Raw genomic sequence first — 20,479 nt, 5'->3', positions numbered from 1 at the left:
TAAAAAAATAATGCAATCTCCTTTAATGTACATTGCGTTTCTTTTGATATAGAGTCAAAACACAAACCAGCAGTTTCATGTCAAACAGGATCAAAGCTCATACAATTCGGTCAAACATTAACAGAGTGCTAACCCGGGTTTTAAAATCCCTTTCTAGTACCTCAGATTGGCCCTCTTTTCTTGTGTTGAATATCTCATCGTTCTTTGGCTATAAAAGGTAGAAGATCAAGTTGTTGCTGATCCTTTTTGGTATCTTTAATAGCCAAATAGATGAAGTTCTTGTTCATTTTCTTATGTACTGATTTTTACAACACTGCTAATGCAAAAAAGAAAGAAACCCTTGGTTAGCACTCTCTTAAAGCCCACCTCTACCAAATGACCACCAGTTTACTGTGACCACTCTGATAATCACTTTGATAAAGGAAGTGACATTTTTTAACACTCCACTGCAGACAGAAATCAGGATCAGTCCTTATTCCGCATTAGAATATAACACTGGCGCATGTTAACTGCCTAGAAGGAATAAAGTACAGTAGCTGTTATTTGGTGGGGCCAGTGAGTAAGCGTCTGTTGACCTCTCTCAGCTGGGCGTCCAGCGTTTCAGCGGTGAGGCTCAGCTGCGTCACTTGATCCTGAAGGCTCTGCAGTGTGTTGTTCAGCTCTTCCTCTTTGTGGCGTGTGTTGGCGCTCTGGCGGGCGTATTCAGCAATCATACAGACTCCGCCCACTGTGAAGATGATTGCCTCCCCCAGCAGCTCTGCACCCAGCTCGGCCGCAGCCTCCTCATTCAGCGGCTTGATGTGTGTTCCCCGAAATCCCATGATCCTCATCTTGGCACTCATGTCCACCCAGTGGTACACTGCGGAAACACAACAGCACGAGTCACATGAAACACATTGGAGTAGTACGCTCTAATTGTGTGATTCTGTGATTTAAAATTCAGTGGCTTCTTTTTCTGGCAATAACCAATCAGCTTCTTCCTCTATTGACTGTCAGTCATGTGTTTTGACCTAGAAGACACTGCTGGGGTGAAATGGCCCAGGAAGTAAAGCAGTAACAGACTTCCTGGAAGACAAGACTGGGAGATTTCTTTAATTATTATTATTCAGTCATTTAGCAGACGCTTGTATCCAAAGCGACAAAGAGGGGGTGAACTGTATGTCTCAACTGCTGCTGCAGAATCGCTTACAGTAGCACAAGGAGGTTAAGTGACTTGCTCAGGGTCACACACAGGGAGTAAGTGGCTGAGCTGGGATTGCACCTGGAATCTCCTGGTAACAAGCCCCTTTCTTTAATTATTTTTATTTATTTCTTAGCAGACACCCTTATCCAGGGCGACTTACAATTGTTACAAGATATCACATTATTTTTACATACAGTTACCCATTTATACATTTGGGTTTTTACTGGAGCAATCTAGGGAAAGTACCTTGCTCAAGGGTACAGCAGCAGTGTCCCCACCAGGGATTGAACCCACGATCCTCCGGTCAAGAGTCCAGAGCCCTAACCACTACTCCACACTGCTGCCCTAACCACTGAACCACCAAGCCTTGATGAACCTAACGTACCAGATGTTTAAAAAGCTAAATCAATTTTTGTTTCCTTCAAAACTGCACATGCGAGACCTATGCAGCTAATGGATCTGCAACATGATTTATTTAATTATTGTGTTAGCTACACGTTAATAAGTGCTGCGATGGACATAGATTGTACATGCTAGGATTTTTTTTTAATTAAAAATAAAAAGATAAAAAACATCTGCATCATACTCCAAATTACCTACACATTTTAAATTCCTGATGTCAGTTATAGAGTAGATTTCATGGGGATAATTCATATTTTTAGCAATGAAAGAGCTAAGAGAGTTTAGCTTTACCATCTGATTCTATGATATCGGGGTGCAGTTCATGCACGTTGCGCTATTTTCATTTTCATAGCCAGCTATAAAATTACCTGGTTGTCGAGCTTTGTTTCCTAATTTCTCCAAAAGCTCACTATGACAAAAACAATGAACATACTATTTAAATAACTTTACCGTCCTCTAATATTTTGAGTATGGCTAAATTTAAAGTAAAACCTTCCATGACAACTTGTACCGGCCGCAATTGCCCTTCCCTGTTCCCATTGGCTACACGGCCAATCAAAACTCCACATTGACGCCCACCTCATAACTTCACTGGCCTACTTTACAGTCTATCAATGCTAGAAGACCAATCAGGTCTCGATGAACGCCAGCACTGTGTTTTATTGGCTGTTCTTCAGGCTATTTCCTGCCCTGTTGCCGCCCACTTGTACCCTGTGTCGATTCAGAGATGACATTGAATGTTTAAAATATACGCCGTGGTTGTACTTACACTGGGCGGGCGGCAGGCAGATGTAGTTTTTGAAGAACTCGCTTCTGCGTGCCCCAGCTTTTATCCGGTTGGCAACAGGTTTGCTGAGCTGTCTTACCCCCAGGTAGAGAAGTTTAGCGATGGGAAAAGCTCCGGCCACCATCTTACTGTGCGGAAAGACGTCAGAAGTGAGGCGGGATATGGGCGGAGCGACGTGAGTGCATCATGGGTATTTCACCCGTCATTAAAAAAAGGAGGAAGGTTAGATGTCAGAAGATGCTTTATTTTAGTTAACAAATACGTGCATGTCCAAAAAGTGAACTGTTGCATATGGAGAGCTCAAATACACAACCGGGGGAATATTTTGATGCGCAGAATATAAACTTAATGTGTTATTTGTTTATATTTAAGTTTTTTTAATTAAAAAAAGTCAAATATTACACCTCTTGTGATCAAATACATTCATAAACATATATTAACGGCTTTTCCCCACGAGCACTACTAGATGTGTGGGGACAGGGTGTTAATGTTTGTTTTGCAAACCCCAGAATTGCATTTTTCTTATTCTTATTTCCATGAGTGCATACTGATGCAAAGAGTATTGCAGCCTAAGTATTAAAAAAATAGTTTATAGCAGCAAATTCAAGTTATATGTCTATGAACATTCAAGCCAAAATGTGTCAATGACTTTGACGTAGAGAATGTGAATATCAATTGTCAAGTTCCGATAGTCCGAAACTCGCTGGTTCCGTCTGTTTTAACCCGACTCTTATCCTCAACGTTTCAGGAGATACGGAGAAAGAAGAGAAGATACATTTAATAGACCATAATAATAAAGCAAGTATGTCAGAACAGAGAGAAAAAGAACAAACAAATAATAATGATAGAGATCGTCAAAACTCCTCGATTTACACTGAGCTGGAACTTCTAGAAGAATTCGTTTTAAAACACAACACGTCATTAACCAGGTAACGATAGGCACGATCACCTATGAGTCAACCACTGACGTTCCTGTGGGTCTCATATCACTTACTCATAAATGAAGGCGTCATGGCTCGATTCAGACTTTGGCACACAGATGTAATGTGGCTGGTGGTTTTTCACAACACCTGCATTTTCATTGAATGGAGCATTTTACTATTGTAAAACTGTAATGTGTTCATAGCAGGAGCATGCAGGGCAGGGCCACTGGTGTACAATCAATCCCAGGTTCCCAGGAAAACCAGCAATGGCAAAAAAAGAAATAAAAAAGCAGGTAAACTGCTATCTGTGGAAATAATATTTTTGTGACCTCTTTACTCCACCCACATCAGACCCCTTTTTATTTTAGCACAGAGCCTGTTTGAAATTGGTTCCCATCTCCATTAGGACTCTTTGAAACAGGCAGAAACACTTAGATGGAAAAGACTCCATCCAACCACATCAACCTTTTTGATCAACCATCATCATGTACACCAATTACTTTTTAATTTCATAGAACATTTAAAATGAAGTAGAGCCTCAATCCATCCCCAGCCATGGCTGTCAATTCTAAACCCGAGCTGTCAGTGGGATGAAAATGTTGATGATATATCAACAGTATGTATAGAATAGCATAGAATCATAATTAGGAATACAGTGTTTAATCACAATTGGATAAGCACAAACATGTGCACGAAAATGTTAGTGTGACAGACAGACACCTCCATTTTTCCCTAGGATCTGATCATCTCAATATCTTATGCTAAATAATGTTAAAGTTTCACGACAACTGGAAAAGCAATTCTTATGACTAATACACAAATGTACGTGTGACAGATGGTTGGATGCCCGCAGGGATTTCATAACCCAGGTACAACAGAACACAATAGGGATACATAACGGTAAACTAATGTACAGCTGTATAGAAATTAGTGTGTCATCCCACAGTTCCTTTGATCATTCTCAGAGCTGTGATAATGTAATGGCTTAACCCTTTACTCTGTGTATTTTCATTATGGTTGACTAACTGTTTAACATTTGTTTTTCCAGATTTATTTTTTACATTATTATTTTATTATTTCTTAGCAGACGCCCTTATCCAGGGCGACTTACAATTGTTACAAGATATCACATTATTTTTACATGCAATTACATTGTTTTTTTACACATTATTTTTACATACAATTACCCAATCTAGGTAAAGTACCTTGCTCAAGGGCACAGCAGCAATGTCCCCCACTTGGGATTGAACCCACGACCCGCCGGTCAAGAGTCCAGAGCCCTAACCACTACTCCACACTGCTGTTATGTTTTCACACACAAATTATTAACGACTTGGTTTACATAATAAAAAAAGTTACTTGTGCTATTTTGGTAGTACCTCTTCGGGAATTATTATCTATATGGGAGATCAAAACTCTAAAGAACCTAATTAATATTAAAATATGGGAGGGTACATTGAAATATGTCAGTGTTCCAAGTTGGGCTTGCGCAACTTCTGTTGTTGCTCACTTTTCTTAAACTAGTTTTACAAGAATATTTCAGATAGTGTTGAAGAACCACAACACAAGTGCATTCTACCAGGACTCGCTCACAATACAAACTGACATTGATATTTTTCAAAACACTACTGTAAACCTCCTTTATGTCAGCAAACCTTTAATTTCTGCAAAAGGCAAATGGCATGCATTCAGTGCGTAAGGCAAGCTCACAGAGTTGACTATCTTCGATGGTTAATCCTAAGCGACGTTGGAAAAGACATACTTTCTGTAAACTATGCAGAACTGATTTTAACAGTGGGACGTGGGAGCAAGCATGATGCTTTTTGTGGTAAGCACGAGAGATCACAAAAACACCAAAAAGCCAGTAACACTAAAAAAATAAAACAGTGCTTCAATAACATTTTTCATTGCCAAAGGAAAAACAGAGCTTAAGACCTTTACAGACCTTTACATGTTGTGACTAGTTCAGCAAATCTGTAGTACACATGCTCCCAGGCTCACACATTGCAAAGCAGGTGAAAGAGCTATCAAAATTTCAGCATCAATTGCATCAATTACAAATTCAGATTGATTGATAACAGGTGCAGTGTAATGAATAACATTGCTGTGTATTTTGACTTTTTTTTCTTTTAATGTTTGATGACCTTATTGACCTGTTTACAAAGTATTGGCTGATGCCAAATCAGCCACCTACAACTAAAGTACAGTAAGAACCGCAGGGGCCTAGAGAGAACTGGATTGTGAAGCTTGTCATGGTTGTTTTTCTGTTTTGATATTTTTCCTTTTTCAAAGCAATTAGAAGGAGCACTGTATCACAGTCAAGTAATACAATGTAAGTAGTTGTATGCCTTTGTCTTATGTAGGTATCCCCTTCAATTCAGGCCACTAAGATTTTACAAACCTCCCTTATATTGAAAACTCTGTTGACAGGTATGCATGATTTGAATGGAATTAGACCTGGATTTTCTAGACAAGCTCAAAGCCTAGAAAAACGGCAGCATTAGAGAAATATGATAACTCAATACTGAAGAAACAGAATCCAGAAAGATTGCAATGGGATAATGGAAATACCTATTATAATTAGGATGCTGTGTGGTCCTGTGGTTAAAGAAAAGGGCTTGTAACCAGGAGGTCCCCATTCAAATCCCACCTCAGCCACTGACTCACTGTGTGACCCTGAGCCAAGTCACTTAACCTCCTTGTGCTCTATCTTTTGGGTGAGCCGCAGTTGTAAGTGACTCTGCAGCTGATGCATAGTTCACACACCCTAGTCTCTGTAAGTCGACTTGGATAAAGACGTCTGCTAAATAAACAAATAATAATAATAATAACATCAGATCACGTGATGATGCAACGTTGACCTTTTATAATTTGCCCTTCTCTCATACTTGGACTGATGTGCTTGTAGATACAGCAACGCTATACAGATAATATCAGTACTTTCATTGTATCGTGCTTGTTTTAGAACATGTGGAATGTCAGATATGTTTCCCAGCCCTCCGTATCTGCCCTATTTCCGGCTCTAACTAATAATTTACATTTAGAAAGTTTTACAATTGCGTTACCAAATAATACGCCATTTTAGGGTAGTATATTCTATTAATTTGTGGCAAACATTTTGTAACAACGTCTGAATACTTACACATTCTGTGTTGCATTTTACTACAGTCGTGTTTTCCTTTCAGATGAATTTAGTTTAAAGAGAAAGTGTTCGAGAGGCAAAAGGATCCTTCACGTCCAGACTTAATTTCCCAGAATGCCGTTGCAGCGTGACTGGGAGGGCTTACCTGGACTGTTCAGCACCTGGATCACATTACAGGAAAGCAGTCAGAGGAGCTGGAGAGACAGAGGGAGAGCGTGCAGAAGAACGGACGCATTACAGCGCAATAGCATCAAGGCTATGAAGCATTTCTGCAGCAAGTAGGGGGACTGCCTTCTGTTAGATTAATGTTATTAAACAAATAGATTTGCAGAAAACTTCGGAAGAATATTCTAAGGTGAGTGCCGACCTCGAGTTATAGTTTTTCGTGCAAGAAGCTAGACATGGGAAAAGTAAACCGATCGAAAGAGTAAAAGTTTTTTTTTTTGTGAATTTCTGGAGCACAGTTGTTAAGAATGAGCTATTGTAGAAACACGCATATAACTTTACACGGAGTTTTGTATTTGTTTTACTTTGGCACAACAAAAGAGCGTTTTCTGTGTTAAATCCAAGCCAGACCTTAGCGTCATTTGTAAATGTAAGCGATGCGAGTGAGGAGAATTGACCGGGTTCAGCGCTGGATTCTCAGGCATGTTTATCCAGACACCCCGCCCTAAGACCTGAGTCGGTAAAAGCATTTTATTTATTTTTGGTTACAGCAAAACATACCATTACTTTGATATGGGTTTTTAGGACATTAAATGTGCGCTTGGTTTTATGCAGACTTTACAAAGGCAGCAAATTGACAGATTTATTTAATGAAGACGTTTTATTTTTACTTGCGCACAATATATTTTAGAAGCTCAATAATTATTCTACAATAAAACCCGCATGTTGATCATGGATATGCTGTTTGCATGATGCTATTGCATTTATTTTCTTATTTTATGATACCTGAGTACACATTTAAAAGTGGTAACAGTAATGCAGGCAGGTAAACGACATCTGATACCTATAGAATAAATAGAGAGTTTGCCTTAGTGTTTCAGGACTCATTCACACTTAGGTCATTTTTTACAGTTTAATTGCTACTGTGTGCAGTTCCAAACACACTTGTCTGATGTTTGTTTTACATTCTTTTGGGCAAGCAGACTGAGTTATGTGTTTATTTCGGTGCAATGTGAAAACAAAAAAATGTGCAAGCCCAGCAAACCAGTAACTGTTATTTTGAGAAGTGTGATGCAAATTCAAAAGGAACTGAGTTCTTAATAGTTTAGTGTGTTTTTAAACATACGTACTAGGTTAATTTGGAGCTGTTGTATGAAATGACCCTTGTATCAAATTTAAGGACTAGAGATTTACTCTGATTTGCTTTTGCTCAAGTGAGAAGTTTGCTAAAATGAATAATGGTCAAAATGTAAGATGTTGAATGTAGGGACTTGCATGTGCACCTTGTTATCATGTTAGTGTGTTTGCACTTCAAACTCTGAGCTGGCTTAGAGTGGATTAGATTTAGAAATTTTTATCATTTGAACCACCCGTTTACACTTGAACAGTGCTCTAAAACTGTCCCTGAACCTGTATGCCTCTGAACTAAAATACCTCAGAAGTCATATCTCCATGGTGCCCTCACCATTCACAGGACAAAAAGCTACTACAGATGTGTTTTGTCATTTCCTGAGTTACTACAATAGTCTTAATTAAAAAAGTTAGTCTTAGCTTTTTTAAATGATTTCATCCAAGTAGTTATTGCTGGAAATGAGAATGATTTTCCGAGTAGATGGTATGTATTTAATAGAAACTGCTTCTACGACAGTTTTTTTTTTTTACGGTGAGCTTGTGTGTGCACAAATGTAGCAAGTTTTATACAGTTAACATTCAAATAAGCACTTTTTTTAGTTTCATTGACAGGTTTTTCAGCGCTTCAGTTGGATGGAAACCTAGTTTTTGCAATTTGTTTATTTATTTACAAGATGTTAAGATAGTAACTTGTTATGACAATATGATTATAGTCAAACACTTGGCATTCTTTTGAAATTGAAATCTTATTTAACACAAAATGCAAGTAAAATAAACTCTACCTTCAGTTCAAAGGCATCAAACAGTGGAAGTCATCGTGCACCTGCTGTAGTTTTAATATTCCTGTCTTCACATCAGTAGCACATAATGTGAGCAATCTGATAAATGAACTGCTGGTGATCTGGTAGACAGAGAATATGATCAGATCCTGTCTATTAATTTTCTTTCTTTTTACAAAGCTTATGTACCATTGTTTATACAGAACTCCACATCAAATTCCATTAGAGCAGTAGCTTTGCAATGCAAACTTTCTTTTGTGTGCGGTGGAACAGAAATGTGTTTGTGATTTAATAATGTAATTCAGGATGCAGAATAAACTGTATGTATTTGTCATAGCCAGACGGCGTTTGCAGAAACAGCAGCATTGAAAAGCCTTTTCCCTCAATCTTTGAAACATAGCTGGGCATGCAGCCAACAGAGGGGAATGAGCTCAAATAGGGTAGCAAATAGTGAGACACACATTAGTCACAGCAGCATGCATGAGGTATGAGAAGAAGGGTTTAGTATGCTGAGAATGCATGCTAATTAAAGGCAGTTATTTGTTCCGTATCAGTTTGTCGCCATAGTTGGCTCAATGAGTCAGCAGCAGAATCACTCTTGTGTTTATTAACGTCAGTGACAGTCATTCCTCACCTCTGGCTGTAAATTCTAAATTGGAGCTACATTATCAGTCACATGAAAAAAGGAATGTTAGCTCTTAAGGATGGGATGGGGAAATCGGCTCAGTACCGGGACTTAGGATCTGCAGGTCAGCTCAAAGATAGCTCACAGCCAGGGGATAGATATGAGGGCCCCTGGGTACAAAGGGTCATTTTACGCTATGAGAATAAGCATTGCAAACAGAAGAAAAGGTTAAGTTACACCAGTTTAGCAGTATAGCTTTTATCATGACATATAAAACCTATTTAAACAGATTACTTCAGTGGTGCTGCCACCAAGGGGGCCATGCCCCCCCCCCCACTTTTCTGACAGGGGGAGGCGAGTATATGGTTTGGCCCCCATGCTTTTACTCTGAAAGTAAAGCTGTCTACTTTTTTATGTTTTCAGTGTGGCACTGTTGTGTATTAATGTGCTTTTTTCATTAACAGTAATTCATTTAAATTTAAACATTTTCTATGGTCATAGACAAGCCTTGGTTATGGGAAAGGAAAACAGAAGTATGAACATTGTTAGCGGGATTTGAAACAATAAAGTTTTTAGATTGAATCTATCGATCTGCATGACAGAAACTCCATTATGCACACCACACGTACACCTGCCCCTCGCTATACTACGGATTCAGATATATATCGCGGTCCTGGAGTTGGCTCGCCATTTTTATAGTCTAACTGCACAAGACTCATGAAATTAATTGGGGATTTTAAGTTGAGAAGCAATTGCCCTCCGCAGTACGAATTAAAACACTGTGCTGCTTTTTATAAGAAAAATGAGAAAGAAGGTTGCATAGAAGATTTATACTGGACCCTGACACACCCGATAAAACGAGGGAGTGGTTGTACAGTATTTGTTAGCCTATTTGTTTTTCTATGGGTCTCTCGCTATATCGCGGCCCTCGATATATAGCAGATTTATATTGGATCCTGACACCCGCAGTATATTGAGTGGGTGGTGTATGTATAAACTTTTCCCCTTTTCTTTTTTTTTGGCTTAAAAATATTACTTTAAAATAAACACTATTAGATGACATGTGATTTGTTTTATACAGCTGAATAGTCCATGATTCATTTCTATGTACAGTTGTGTTTTAGCCTAGACTGCTAAAAAGGTTAGGCTTGCTACTTTTCAACGTTTATTTCTGTCCTCTCTACTTGCCCTTTAAAGCTGTAATTAGCATTGTTAAACCATCTCCATTTCTTAATTACATCATGGTTATCTGACAGTAATTAACAAGCTAAAACATGTTTGTAGCTCTACATTCCTTGAACAAAACAGATCGTTTTGCTCTCCCTAAGGAAGATGTAGTCACAACGCTACGTACCGCTTGATTCATAAATGAAATACGTTCTGAATAAGTCAATCTTGCTGTTAATCGATTTTTTTCTTAAGTCGGCACAAGTGCCATTTGAAGCAAGTCGTTTTTTTTAGGAATGCAAGTCGGGAGCTACCACGCCTCATTTATGATGGTTTATCTGGAAGAAAGGAAGCAAGATTTGCAGCTGGCACGTACATGAAGAGATCAGCTCCAGCTTCAAATACAATGACACATTGCATAGTATTTGTAGATTGAATTGTATGATTTTGTTGCTATATAGATGGCTCCAGATTCTTTGGTTTTCACAAGTGTAACAAAATGAAACTGTTTAAATATGTTTTCTTATGCATGGCAGTAAAGAGGTACAGAGTAACACACTGCAGGTTTTCAACTCGTTCTGCACCTTTTGAAGCTATTTAGTATTGACCTAAAATACATTGCATGTGTCCCGTTGGTCAGTTGTGACCGGCTGGCCTTGGTTAAAGGTCAATATTGTATCGGTTCTGCATATATAAATATAACTAATATTCAGAACAGCATTCAAGGATTTGAATGAAATAGAAAAGGATGCTGTGATGTTGAATTTAATTTTTATATTAAATAAATAAAAATGAAGGGTCTATGCATAGGTCTGTTTTTGTGGGCCCCCCACTTTTCTATCTGTGACGGCACCTCTGGATTACTTTATTATGTTTGAACTATTATGCTGCCTAATGAAAGTTTGCATTAATACATTCTCTTCTTACTGGTAGCTCTACTAAATGTAACACAAGCGACTGAAGGGGGGCAGCTTTATTCTCAAAGTGGTTATGTTTTAACAAGTTATTTACACTTTTCAAAATGCTTTGTAAGTGAAGAAATGTTTTTTTATACTAATTCTGCAATATGCAATGTCATGTGAACTGTTGACATAAATCCAGCAACATGTCTTTGTGTTTAAATAGATATATCTTTAATGGTTTTGCTATGCGTATTTAAGCTCATTGCCAAAAATAAAGATAAAAATTGCAGATTTGCAGAGGGTGTATACAGACAGATAACTCAAAACTGGAGCAACAGACTCTGCATAGAGTGACATAGAGTGAACAGACCCTGCATAGAGCCAGTTAATAGCAAATAAAAACTAACAGAATAACAATTGTGACTGAAGATTGAAAGTATAATGACGTTGTTATAAAGGTTATTATGATTCCTGTGTTTTGGATGCATTATGTGCTTTTTAAAGAGTAAGTAGCAAGGTTCCTAGTAGCTGATTGATCTTAAAGTTTTGTCAGATTGGGTGTTAAAGGATCCTTGTGATTTTAGCATCCACAACGTGACTAGGGAGTGCTTTCCATCCCCTCCCCACTCTCTGTGTGAAGAAGTGTCTCCTTCCCTTTTATCCTGAGTCAATCTCCACTTCATTTCCAACGGTCTTCACTGGTCCTGGTTTCTGTGCTGTGCTAAGAATATTGATTAGGGTTCACTACTGTATGTCAACTGCTTTTAAGATTCTCCAGAATCGCATCCCCCCTGATTCTTCTTTTATATAGATTCTTTCTTTAGTAACAGCCGTGAAGGGATGTGTACTATTGACATACTTGTTTCACTGTTTTATTTTTCATTGGACTGTGTGGAAATTGTGTGTGTTTTTTCCTTTTTACAATTTATTAAACTGGCATAATGTTTGGTGCTTTTGAAGTGAAAGGTTGCTGTGACCTCTATTCATGTCTGTTTGTTTAGTGTTTGCTGCTCGGTGCTCTTTCGCCCCTATATCCCAGCATGCACACAATCCTGGCTTTGCAATTCCATGTGTGCACTGGTCTTCTGTACACAGCCAATCAGATCACTGTTACCAGGAGTGAAACTGCTTATCTCTTTGGAGGCGCTTGAGCTTTCAAGAAGCCCTGAAGTAGTTTTTTTAAAAGCAGTGAGTAGTTGTTTCTTGATGAAAGAAATGCACAGTCCTTTTCTTCAGATATTAGTTTGGTTTATTCAATATATACAGGTTTAATTCTGGAAACAAAAAGAATGCTCAAAGCAAAACAGTACAGATCACACTTTTCATATGCAAACTGCACGGTGCAAAACTTAAGTTCAGAACAAAATAATATAATGCAATACTGTAGGTTTGATCCTCCAGGACTTCTTGATCGACAAGTCTCCAATACTAGTCTGAATGAAAGAGAAGTGAGCTGAGCTGAGTGCACTGTGATCAAGTAGCCACTGACCTCGGCCCCCCTCCTTCCTTCTCTTGTGGGTTCAATCACCCCTCAGCAAAACCATTCACACACCACCCAAAGAGTCTCCACAGGGCCATTGATTCAGCTTAATAACATTCAGCTAAAAATAACATGTTGTGGCTGTCTGCCAGCGAAGTGTCAAATGGTGGCTTTGTGCTGGAGGTAATAAATTAAGTTAATACATCTTACCTGTCCCACACTTCCATTCCATGTAGTTCTTGCATAGTTTTAGAAGAATCACATGTTATAGCCAATAGTAATAATAATGCTTGGGGCTTGATTTATACCCCTTTGCCGCTAGCAGTCAGAATTTACAAAAGCAGTGGAAAAGTGTGAGAGGAGGTTTACTTATATACTAGGACACAACAGTAAAATATGCATTGACCGATGTTTCAATTGTAACATACCCTGTAGTGGAACTCCAGCTTTGAAACAGAACTAGTGTTTTTCAATTGTTTTACCCCAGTTAGACCCGTTTCTTGCTCAATAGGCCTATCTAATAATCTCTTTTAAATATAAACAACAGATTTTAATTAGACGGCACACAAGGGAAGTCATTCTGCAAAATATGATATATTTTTCTTGGGTTGGACAACTAGTCCAGGTATCACACCTAATGCTGTACCAGTCTCAACAGTGCAGAAATTCATTTCCATGCTTTCAAAGAAGAAACTAATTTCTTTGTGGGGGGGAAAAACAAATTTCTCAGCAAATGACTCTGCATAAGTAATCTGAAGATGATAGAGATCTGTGGAAATACCACTGATATTTACACACTCTCCTTAGTGCTCAGACAATCAATACCATTTCAAAAGGCGGCTCTCCAGTTTGTACAGGAATTGGGTAAACAGTGACTCAGTGTTTTATGTGCAGTGCTATTTCGGTTGTCCCTTCTGTAACACAGTTTTTATTGTTTCTGTTCAAAAACCACCCAACCCTAATTTTACAGGAGGATTTACACCTTGTACATTTTATTATTGCACAATGGGCAAGACAGCAATGTGAGAGACAGATAGCATGTGCTCCGTGGAGGGTGTTTCTGTTTCCACGATTGCACAGCTTACCGAGGGGCAGTCTCTAAAGTGCTGCAGATTTACAGCTTTCTTTAAAGAGTCTGGAATCAATTGAGATTCGGTCACATGTCCTTCTTGAACAAATGAAACTCCTTGGAGGCAACTCCCTCCTGGGTTGAGTAATTGGTTTGTAGGAATACAATGCAGCACCTGGGGTGTTCCATGACATTAAGCAATGGACGTCAAGATGTCCCTCAAAGATCTCCCTAGATTTGATGGTTTGTGAAATAAACTTATCATGTAGTAATATTGTACTTTTATCCAAATGTTATAACATCAAGGGCTGAGGTACAAGGCAGAAATAAACCCAGTGCATTTTACAATGTTTGTGAAAGTGTTGGGTAATTAATAGCAGATCATTGTGTAGCTAGAAGTTGTCTAGATTTTAGATCATTAAAAAAAAAAGATATAGACACCTGGAAGCTTCACACCCCCTACCAATAACGGGTAGATGTTCTCAAACAATAATCTCACTGCCTAGTTCTTTTAATTTACAACAAAATGATTGAAAATGATTCTTGAGAGTCTCAGACTCTCTGTCCCTGACATCATTGGTACCTATATGGACAACCACAGTGGACACCTGTTCATGTTGAACCAGAAGGTTTATATCCATGTAGAATTATTGTACTAATAATATTGTCACAGAGCTTCCAAGCTGTTCTGCCAGGAAATACAATAAGGTATTTTGAGGAGATTAGTTTCAGTTCATTCAAGGCCTTTGTATGACACACCCTGTAGTTTTGTCCATTTAATCAAAATGTGATGCCTTTTATCCTTGTTCAAATGAAAAATAAAACCAATTGAGAGTGCACAAGAGGACTTGTATAAGAAATATATAACTCGGTAGTAAAATTAACAGGAATTTTAACCCCACATAAAAAACCACTAATAATGTGACACACCCAACCAAGAGCATACCAGATAACCCTGCTCAAGCACGTATTTTGTATTTACCCTGATTGCAAGATAGCCTTTTTAACTGCTTGCCTTAGAGGTGGTGATTATTATAATTGAAATGTAATCTTTTTTTTTTTTTTTTTTTTTTTTTAATAAATATAATGTTTCTCTAGCTGGTCTCACTGACAATTCTGACAGGACTCCTCACCAGGTAGCCTACACTGTATACATTTAGAATAATCCTCAAAAGGTTGCACAATTGGGGATATTTTTATAAAAGCAAACTTATTTTTAGTGCTGGGGTGAATGTTGTATTAAAAAATGTATTTGAATATACAGATGAACCTGCTTTATATCCTGATTGGAGGTATAATTTGTGATATAAAGCAGGTCATGATATAAACACGTTTGCCTATGACAACACATTATGAGTGCGAGGAGAAAAAAAAAAAACCAGTGAATTAAAGAGCAGTGTTTTAAAGCTGGACATTTAGTCGTTCTTTACATTTAAAAAAATGCACATAGTTTACTACAGGACAAATACGTTGTGTATCATTAGCTGGAACGAAACAGTTTGTCATTATCTAAAGGCATGAATTGTCGTCTGATGAGAGCTATCAGTTAGGTGTTGCACTTGGTGCTTTCTTTGTGTGTGAATAAGAATTTTGGTGACGTTGGTGTTTTGTAACTGAACTGTGTCCCGTTAAGACAGCCCACGCAGTATTTGACAGGCTGCACAAAACTTCAGTTTATCAGCCGACATGATTATTGGTTGTTAGTTGTGTTGGAAATGAATGCTGTGGTTACTTAGTAAAGCCCGGCCATGCAGCATTTGACAGGCTACACAAAACATGACAATAAACGGGTTTGTGAGATGATATTAAGAGAGGTAATTTCACAAAGAGCCTATGGTGCATGGCAAGTGGTTTTTGAAAAGTCTTGATAATAAACTGGGTATGATATTAAGCGAGGTGATATAAAACGGGTTCATCTGTACTTTCATTTTGAATTCATACCATAAAAAAAAGCTCTTGGTAGTTCGACCAATCCAGTTACATTTACACTTGCATTCTGCAACCAATTGTCATGAAACTTGGTATTAACATAGTTTAGCATCATTTTATTAATAATTATCAGATTCTAGATATATACAGGGGTGTCTGTCTGTTTGTTAATCCATCCATCCGTCCATCTGTCTGTCACACTTAGATTCTTGCATTAATCTGGAGAACTGTGATGAAACACATTAATTGCTAATTCTTATTCTGTAATACTGCATCATTTCTGGCACTGAATACATTTGAAATATTATTCAAAATCATATTTGTTGTAGCGCTGGATATTTTATTATGAGGTTGTATAATTTTTGCCACGTTTGTAATTCATATTTTAGAAACAAAGTATACAGACTAACTTGCTGAGGAAGCTATGTAAACATTTGATTGTCCAACATTTCAACTGTGTAACAAAAGTACCAGCCTTTTGACGTAGTCCAGTATGTTTTGATACAACGTTCTAGTAAAAGAAGGCTCTATCTTGTTGAAGACAGATGATCTGAACTCGTGCAGAATTTTTTTTGCATTTAGCTACACACATTTTGCTTCAAGGACAACTTGGGGGGGGGGGGGGGGGGGGATCTTTTTGGTAGTCTGATACTACACAAGCGTCTCCTTTCTCCCTTGTTCAACCGGTTATGAATCAAAAACTCATTTTTCTGTTGAACCAGTTTGTTTATTGTTACACCACTTGCTGAAAATGCAGGTTTATTATTACAGGTTTGCAGTTCTGCAAATATGGTTTTGTTTTGGTTTACATAGTTTCAAGCTCTGTTTTCTGTGTGAAATGCTGGAGGGCTAATTGTTGCAAATTTCCTTTGAAATTTACTTTGGTGAAAGAAAGAACCTAATCCAGTATCCAGCTCTCCTGAGGTTAGGTTGACCTATCCCTGTCTCTTCACAGGTGCATGTTTGTGCAGTTCAGAATTGATTTAGATATACACAATTTGTTTGTGTATAAAGTTTGAAAGCTATAGCAGAGGCTTCCGCACCTCTCCTGCTGGCACTGGCACTGAAATTTTAAAACCTGCAATTTAAACTAGTAAATCTAAATACAGAGTTGAGCAAAAAACTACAGTACCACCGTGTCTTCATGTATTGACCTTCACTATAATTAAAAAAAAAAAAAATGGAGACTATTACCTTGAAACAAGAAATCTGTACATTCAAAATGTTTTCATTTTCAAACTGCCAGATCGCATTTTCTTAGTAAACTGTTTTTAAATTTTTTAAAAAACATTGAACAAAAATAATTGGAAATAAAATGCATTACTATGTCACAGAATACCCCATGTGAGCAACATTGCTCTTTTTATCAGACACATACCTGTGTGGATTGCATAAGTTTTGTTTTATTTTGTTTGGTATAAACTAGGGTTCTGAATAATGATTAATGGTTTTAATGAATCTTCAGATAAAGAATTGGGCTCTTCTATCACCATTAATGAACAGTTTTCTTGTACTACCAAGGGAATGCAAAAAGTGCAACTTGCTATATGTTGGAAAGATTAAAAGACATTTAGTAGATCTCTTTGTAGAACACCTCAGAGGCATGAAGATCCAATCCACCTGGTCACCTGTATCTATACATTTTAATACCGATGGACATTCTATTGATGATGTCACTGTGTGTGGAATTTTCAAACACTGTGGAACATGTGCAGCCAGAAAGCAGAAAGAACATGAGCTGGGTTTCAAACTCAGCACTTTGGAAGCTTTTGGGATAAAAATGCTACCATGAAGCCCCACTTGGCTTTATTTGAATTTAATTCTTAAAAACAATCAGCTCACTGGACTCTGGCATTTTAGTTGATGAAGGACTCCTGTCCGAAACATCCTCAAATACTTTTTTGGCATGACAAGTTCAAGTATTGCCAAAGATATACAATGCATTAACACAAAAGAAGTGACATGAAATAAACAATTATATTTGTGTCAGGCTCGTCTGTTATGTGTGTCTGGCCCTTGCAGCAGGAAGCTACAAACTTTGCAGCTATTACTGCTCCTTCTCTCCTCTCCTCCAGAAAGTCCTGCAGTTTCTCCTCATGCCTCTGGAGCAGAAAGCCCCTCTTCTGTCTGCCTGAGGGAGTATCTGTCTCAGTGGAGGATGAAGTGGCACAGAGTCTGTGGCACAGAGTCGTTCTCCGCTGTGCTCTGTGCTGCCCGTTTCGATAGCCAATTTGTTGTAGTCACTGACTCTGTATTTAGTACAAAATAAAGACATTATACAAGACTTTTACCAGGTAATTATCCTAAAAGGTTTTCTGTCATCTGATGTTACTACATGGTGAATAATGAATCAATAACAAGTCCTATGCTTCCTCTACAGGTACGTCTTCCAGGCTGACCTCAGTACCAGAGATTAGGGAGCACAAAAGCACGCCAAGAATACCACGATGAATCCACAAGGAGGCATGAGTGGCAGCTTGCTAAGTAAGTGTAACCTTTCAAATTGGGGAACTCTCAGTAAAACTGTGTAGACTATCCTGGAAAATGCCTTGAAGCACAGTTTCCTGTGGGGGTGGGTGCACAGTACATAAAGACTGGACAAAGTTTTGAGATCAATCAGCTACTTAGAATTGGACAAGCACTGTTGGGATTTTTTCATTACATAAGAACACAGGAAAAGTTTGGGAACGAAAAAAGGAGGTTTGGCCCATCAAGGCTCGTGCCTTATTAGCACACCATTCGCTCCCTACTAAGGTGGTCTTTGAATGTTGTTTTTTAAATGTTCCCAGGGTTTTAGGTCATATTACATCACCTACTTTATTATTATTATTATTATTATTATTATTATTATTATTATTATTATTATTATTATTATTATTTATTTCTTAGCAGACGCCCTTATCCAGGGCGACTTACAATCGTAAGCAAATACATTTCAAGTGTTACAATACAAGTACTCCATGCATTTACAAATCCCTGCATAATAAGTGCTTCCTACCTTCCCTTTTAAACTTGGTAGTGTCTTGGGTTGACTTTATCTGTACCATTTCAGTTCAAAATTATCACCCACCCACCTTGCAGGTTGGTTTGATCTAGGGCAGGATATGGTAAGTTGGGGTGCTGGAGGTTTGGCCACACTTCCCAGATATCGAGGCAGTCTCTTGTTCACCTTGGTTTATGTGTAAGCAAGGTAGATCTGCACTGCCTGCAATGTCATGAATCAATTGTTTCAACCAATTTAGCATTGCCTTGTGGGGGCTGGCATTTAGTGTTTCAGCCAGTTAGCATGAAGCATTTCCCTGCAAGGGCAGGTGTTTATTGATTCAACCCAATCAAGAAACCTCCTAAAGATATAATTTAGCCCTTTTAACTGTAAATATATAACCTACCGCACTGGCTGCTCAAGAGTTTGAATAATCAAAGTTTTACTGTACAACCTTATTTTTTTAATTAAAAAAAGAAAGTATTGATCTGTTTTAAGCATTGCTTGCTAAACCTGCCCTTTCTCATTTTAGGTGTATGCTTGTCTTGCATTATAACTTTTAAATCTATTCCAATGAACTTCAACTGCCATACCTTTCACTTCCCCTGCCCAGTCTAGTTCTCTCAGTTCCTGTCTCATCCCTTTCAAAGTTAGCCTTTCTGAAATTATACACATTCTTTGTTTGGAATCCCAGTTAATTTGGGATGCAATCGTGTTGTGATCACTTGACCCCTGTGGTTCTACTGTTTTGTGAACACCAGATTGAAAATGGCTCGTCCATTGTTGTGTTTTGACATGCTACGTCAGGAAGCAATCATACACCACATCCCATGTTTACATTATTCCTCTCCTTGCATGCAGTTCTAATTCCAAAAATGTCATATTTTTCAATGTGTTTCTAGTGCTAACAATTTATTTCTGCCTACCACTTTCAAAACAATTGGAAACAGCTGGGAAGAATTAATCAGTTGCCTGGGCTATGTAAACACAGACTCAAGGGAGACGCTGTGTGAGTTTCCGTGGTTATGGACTGGAACTGTGTATATCAGACTGATGTGGTTTAAGAAAAAGGGATACAAGTCTTGGCCTTTCTCTATACTTTAGGTAGCCCTTTGTGCATAGTTATGCTCAAAGAGAGCTTTTTTGTTTTGTTTTAATATAATAAAGGCTTCCAACTTGGAAAAGGCTTTCTGTTCTACATGTGGTGAAGAAGGTTGCCAACATTGTTTAAAAAATACAAGACCTTTTTCTTAGCTGTTCGTCAGACCATTTTTTTAAGGAAAAAATCCTCACTATAAACGCCTTTTGATCCTGGTGCAACACTTTTTTTTCACGTTTTCTTTTCCACACTTCTGAAATGCGTACAACCACTTTTCAGTGACCGATTTGGAAATGCAATTTCTTGATGTCGCGATCAAATCTATAGGTACCTTGGTTCAGTAAATCATGGGGCTGGTTCTGCACCACATTGTCTAATTTTACAAACTTTATCATTGGAAAGTAAGGTAATAAAACTGCTGTTCTATTTTCAAAATAATAAGTCGCAATACGGGATAAAATTGACTTTAGTATGGGACAACCAATTTTTTATTTAAATAATTTATTTTATAATACGAGACTGTTGCAACCCTAAGTGAGAGCCACTCTGACAAGAATCCTCACTGTGTCGATGACTTACACCTTTACCCACACAGAACCTGTTTTTGGTTTCTGCCCACCCCCTGCCTAGTTTTAAATCCTATCATTTTTATTCTCTAACCATATACAACATTTGCCTCACTGTGAAGTATTACTAATTCAATGTCAATGCAT

The 20,479-nt window shown here is 38.0% G+C and overlaps 2 protein-coding genes across 4 annotated transcripts in view; one reads left to right on the top strand and one right to left on the bottom strand.

Moving 5' to 3' along the window:
• On the bottom strand, nt 1-2,559 carry LOC117415840 (optic atrophy 3 protein homolog). The gene is made up of 2 exons (XM_034026688.2): nt 2,355-2,559; nt 1-859 (listed from the first exon to the last, which is right to left on the bottom strand). Exons 1-2 carry the CDS (start codon nt 2,494-2,496, stop codon nt 540-542), a joined length of 462 nt encoding a protein of 153 aa, XP_033882579.1. The 5' UTR covers nt 2,497-2,559; the 3' UTR covers nt 1-539.
• A 3,913-nt stretch (nt 2,560-6,472) lies between these two features.
• The window catches only part of LOC117415839 (relA-associated inhibitor-like), a 34,465-nt gene continuing 20,458 nt past the window's right edge, over nt 6,473-20,479 (top strand). The window contains exons 1-3 of one of the 3 annotated variants that reach the window (XM_059026705.1): nt 6,473-6,792; nt 17,760-17,978; nt 18,065-18,168. In XM_059026705.1, the coding sequence (XP_058882688.1) occupies nt 18,132-18,168 (37 nt within the window). In that variant the 5' untranslated portion in view covers nt 6,473-6,792; nt 17,760-17,978; nt 18,065-18,131. The remainder of the gene's footprint in view (nt 6,793-17,759; nt 17,979-18,064; nt 18,169-20,479) is intronic. The other 2 variants (XM_034026687.3, XM_034026686.3) reach the window with 2 other exon arrangements.

Source organism: Acipenser ruthenus, chromosome 7 (assembly GCF_902713425.1).
Source record: "Acipenser ruthenus chromosome 7, fAciRut3.2 maternal haplotype, whole genome shotgun sequence".
NCBI classification, from domain to species: domain Eukaryota; kingdom Metazoa; phylum Chordata; class Actinopteri; order Acipenseriformes; family Acipenseridae; genus Acipenser; species Acipenser ruthenus.
The sequence above is the reverse complement of the archived record's forward strand: the minus strand, read 5'-3'. Positions and strand labels throughout refer to the sequence as shown.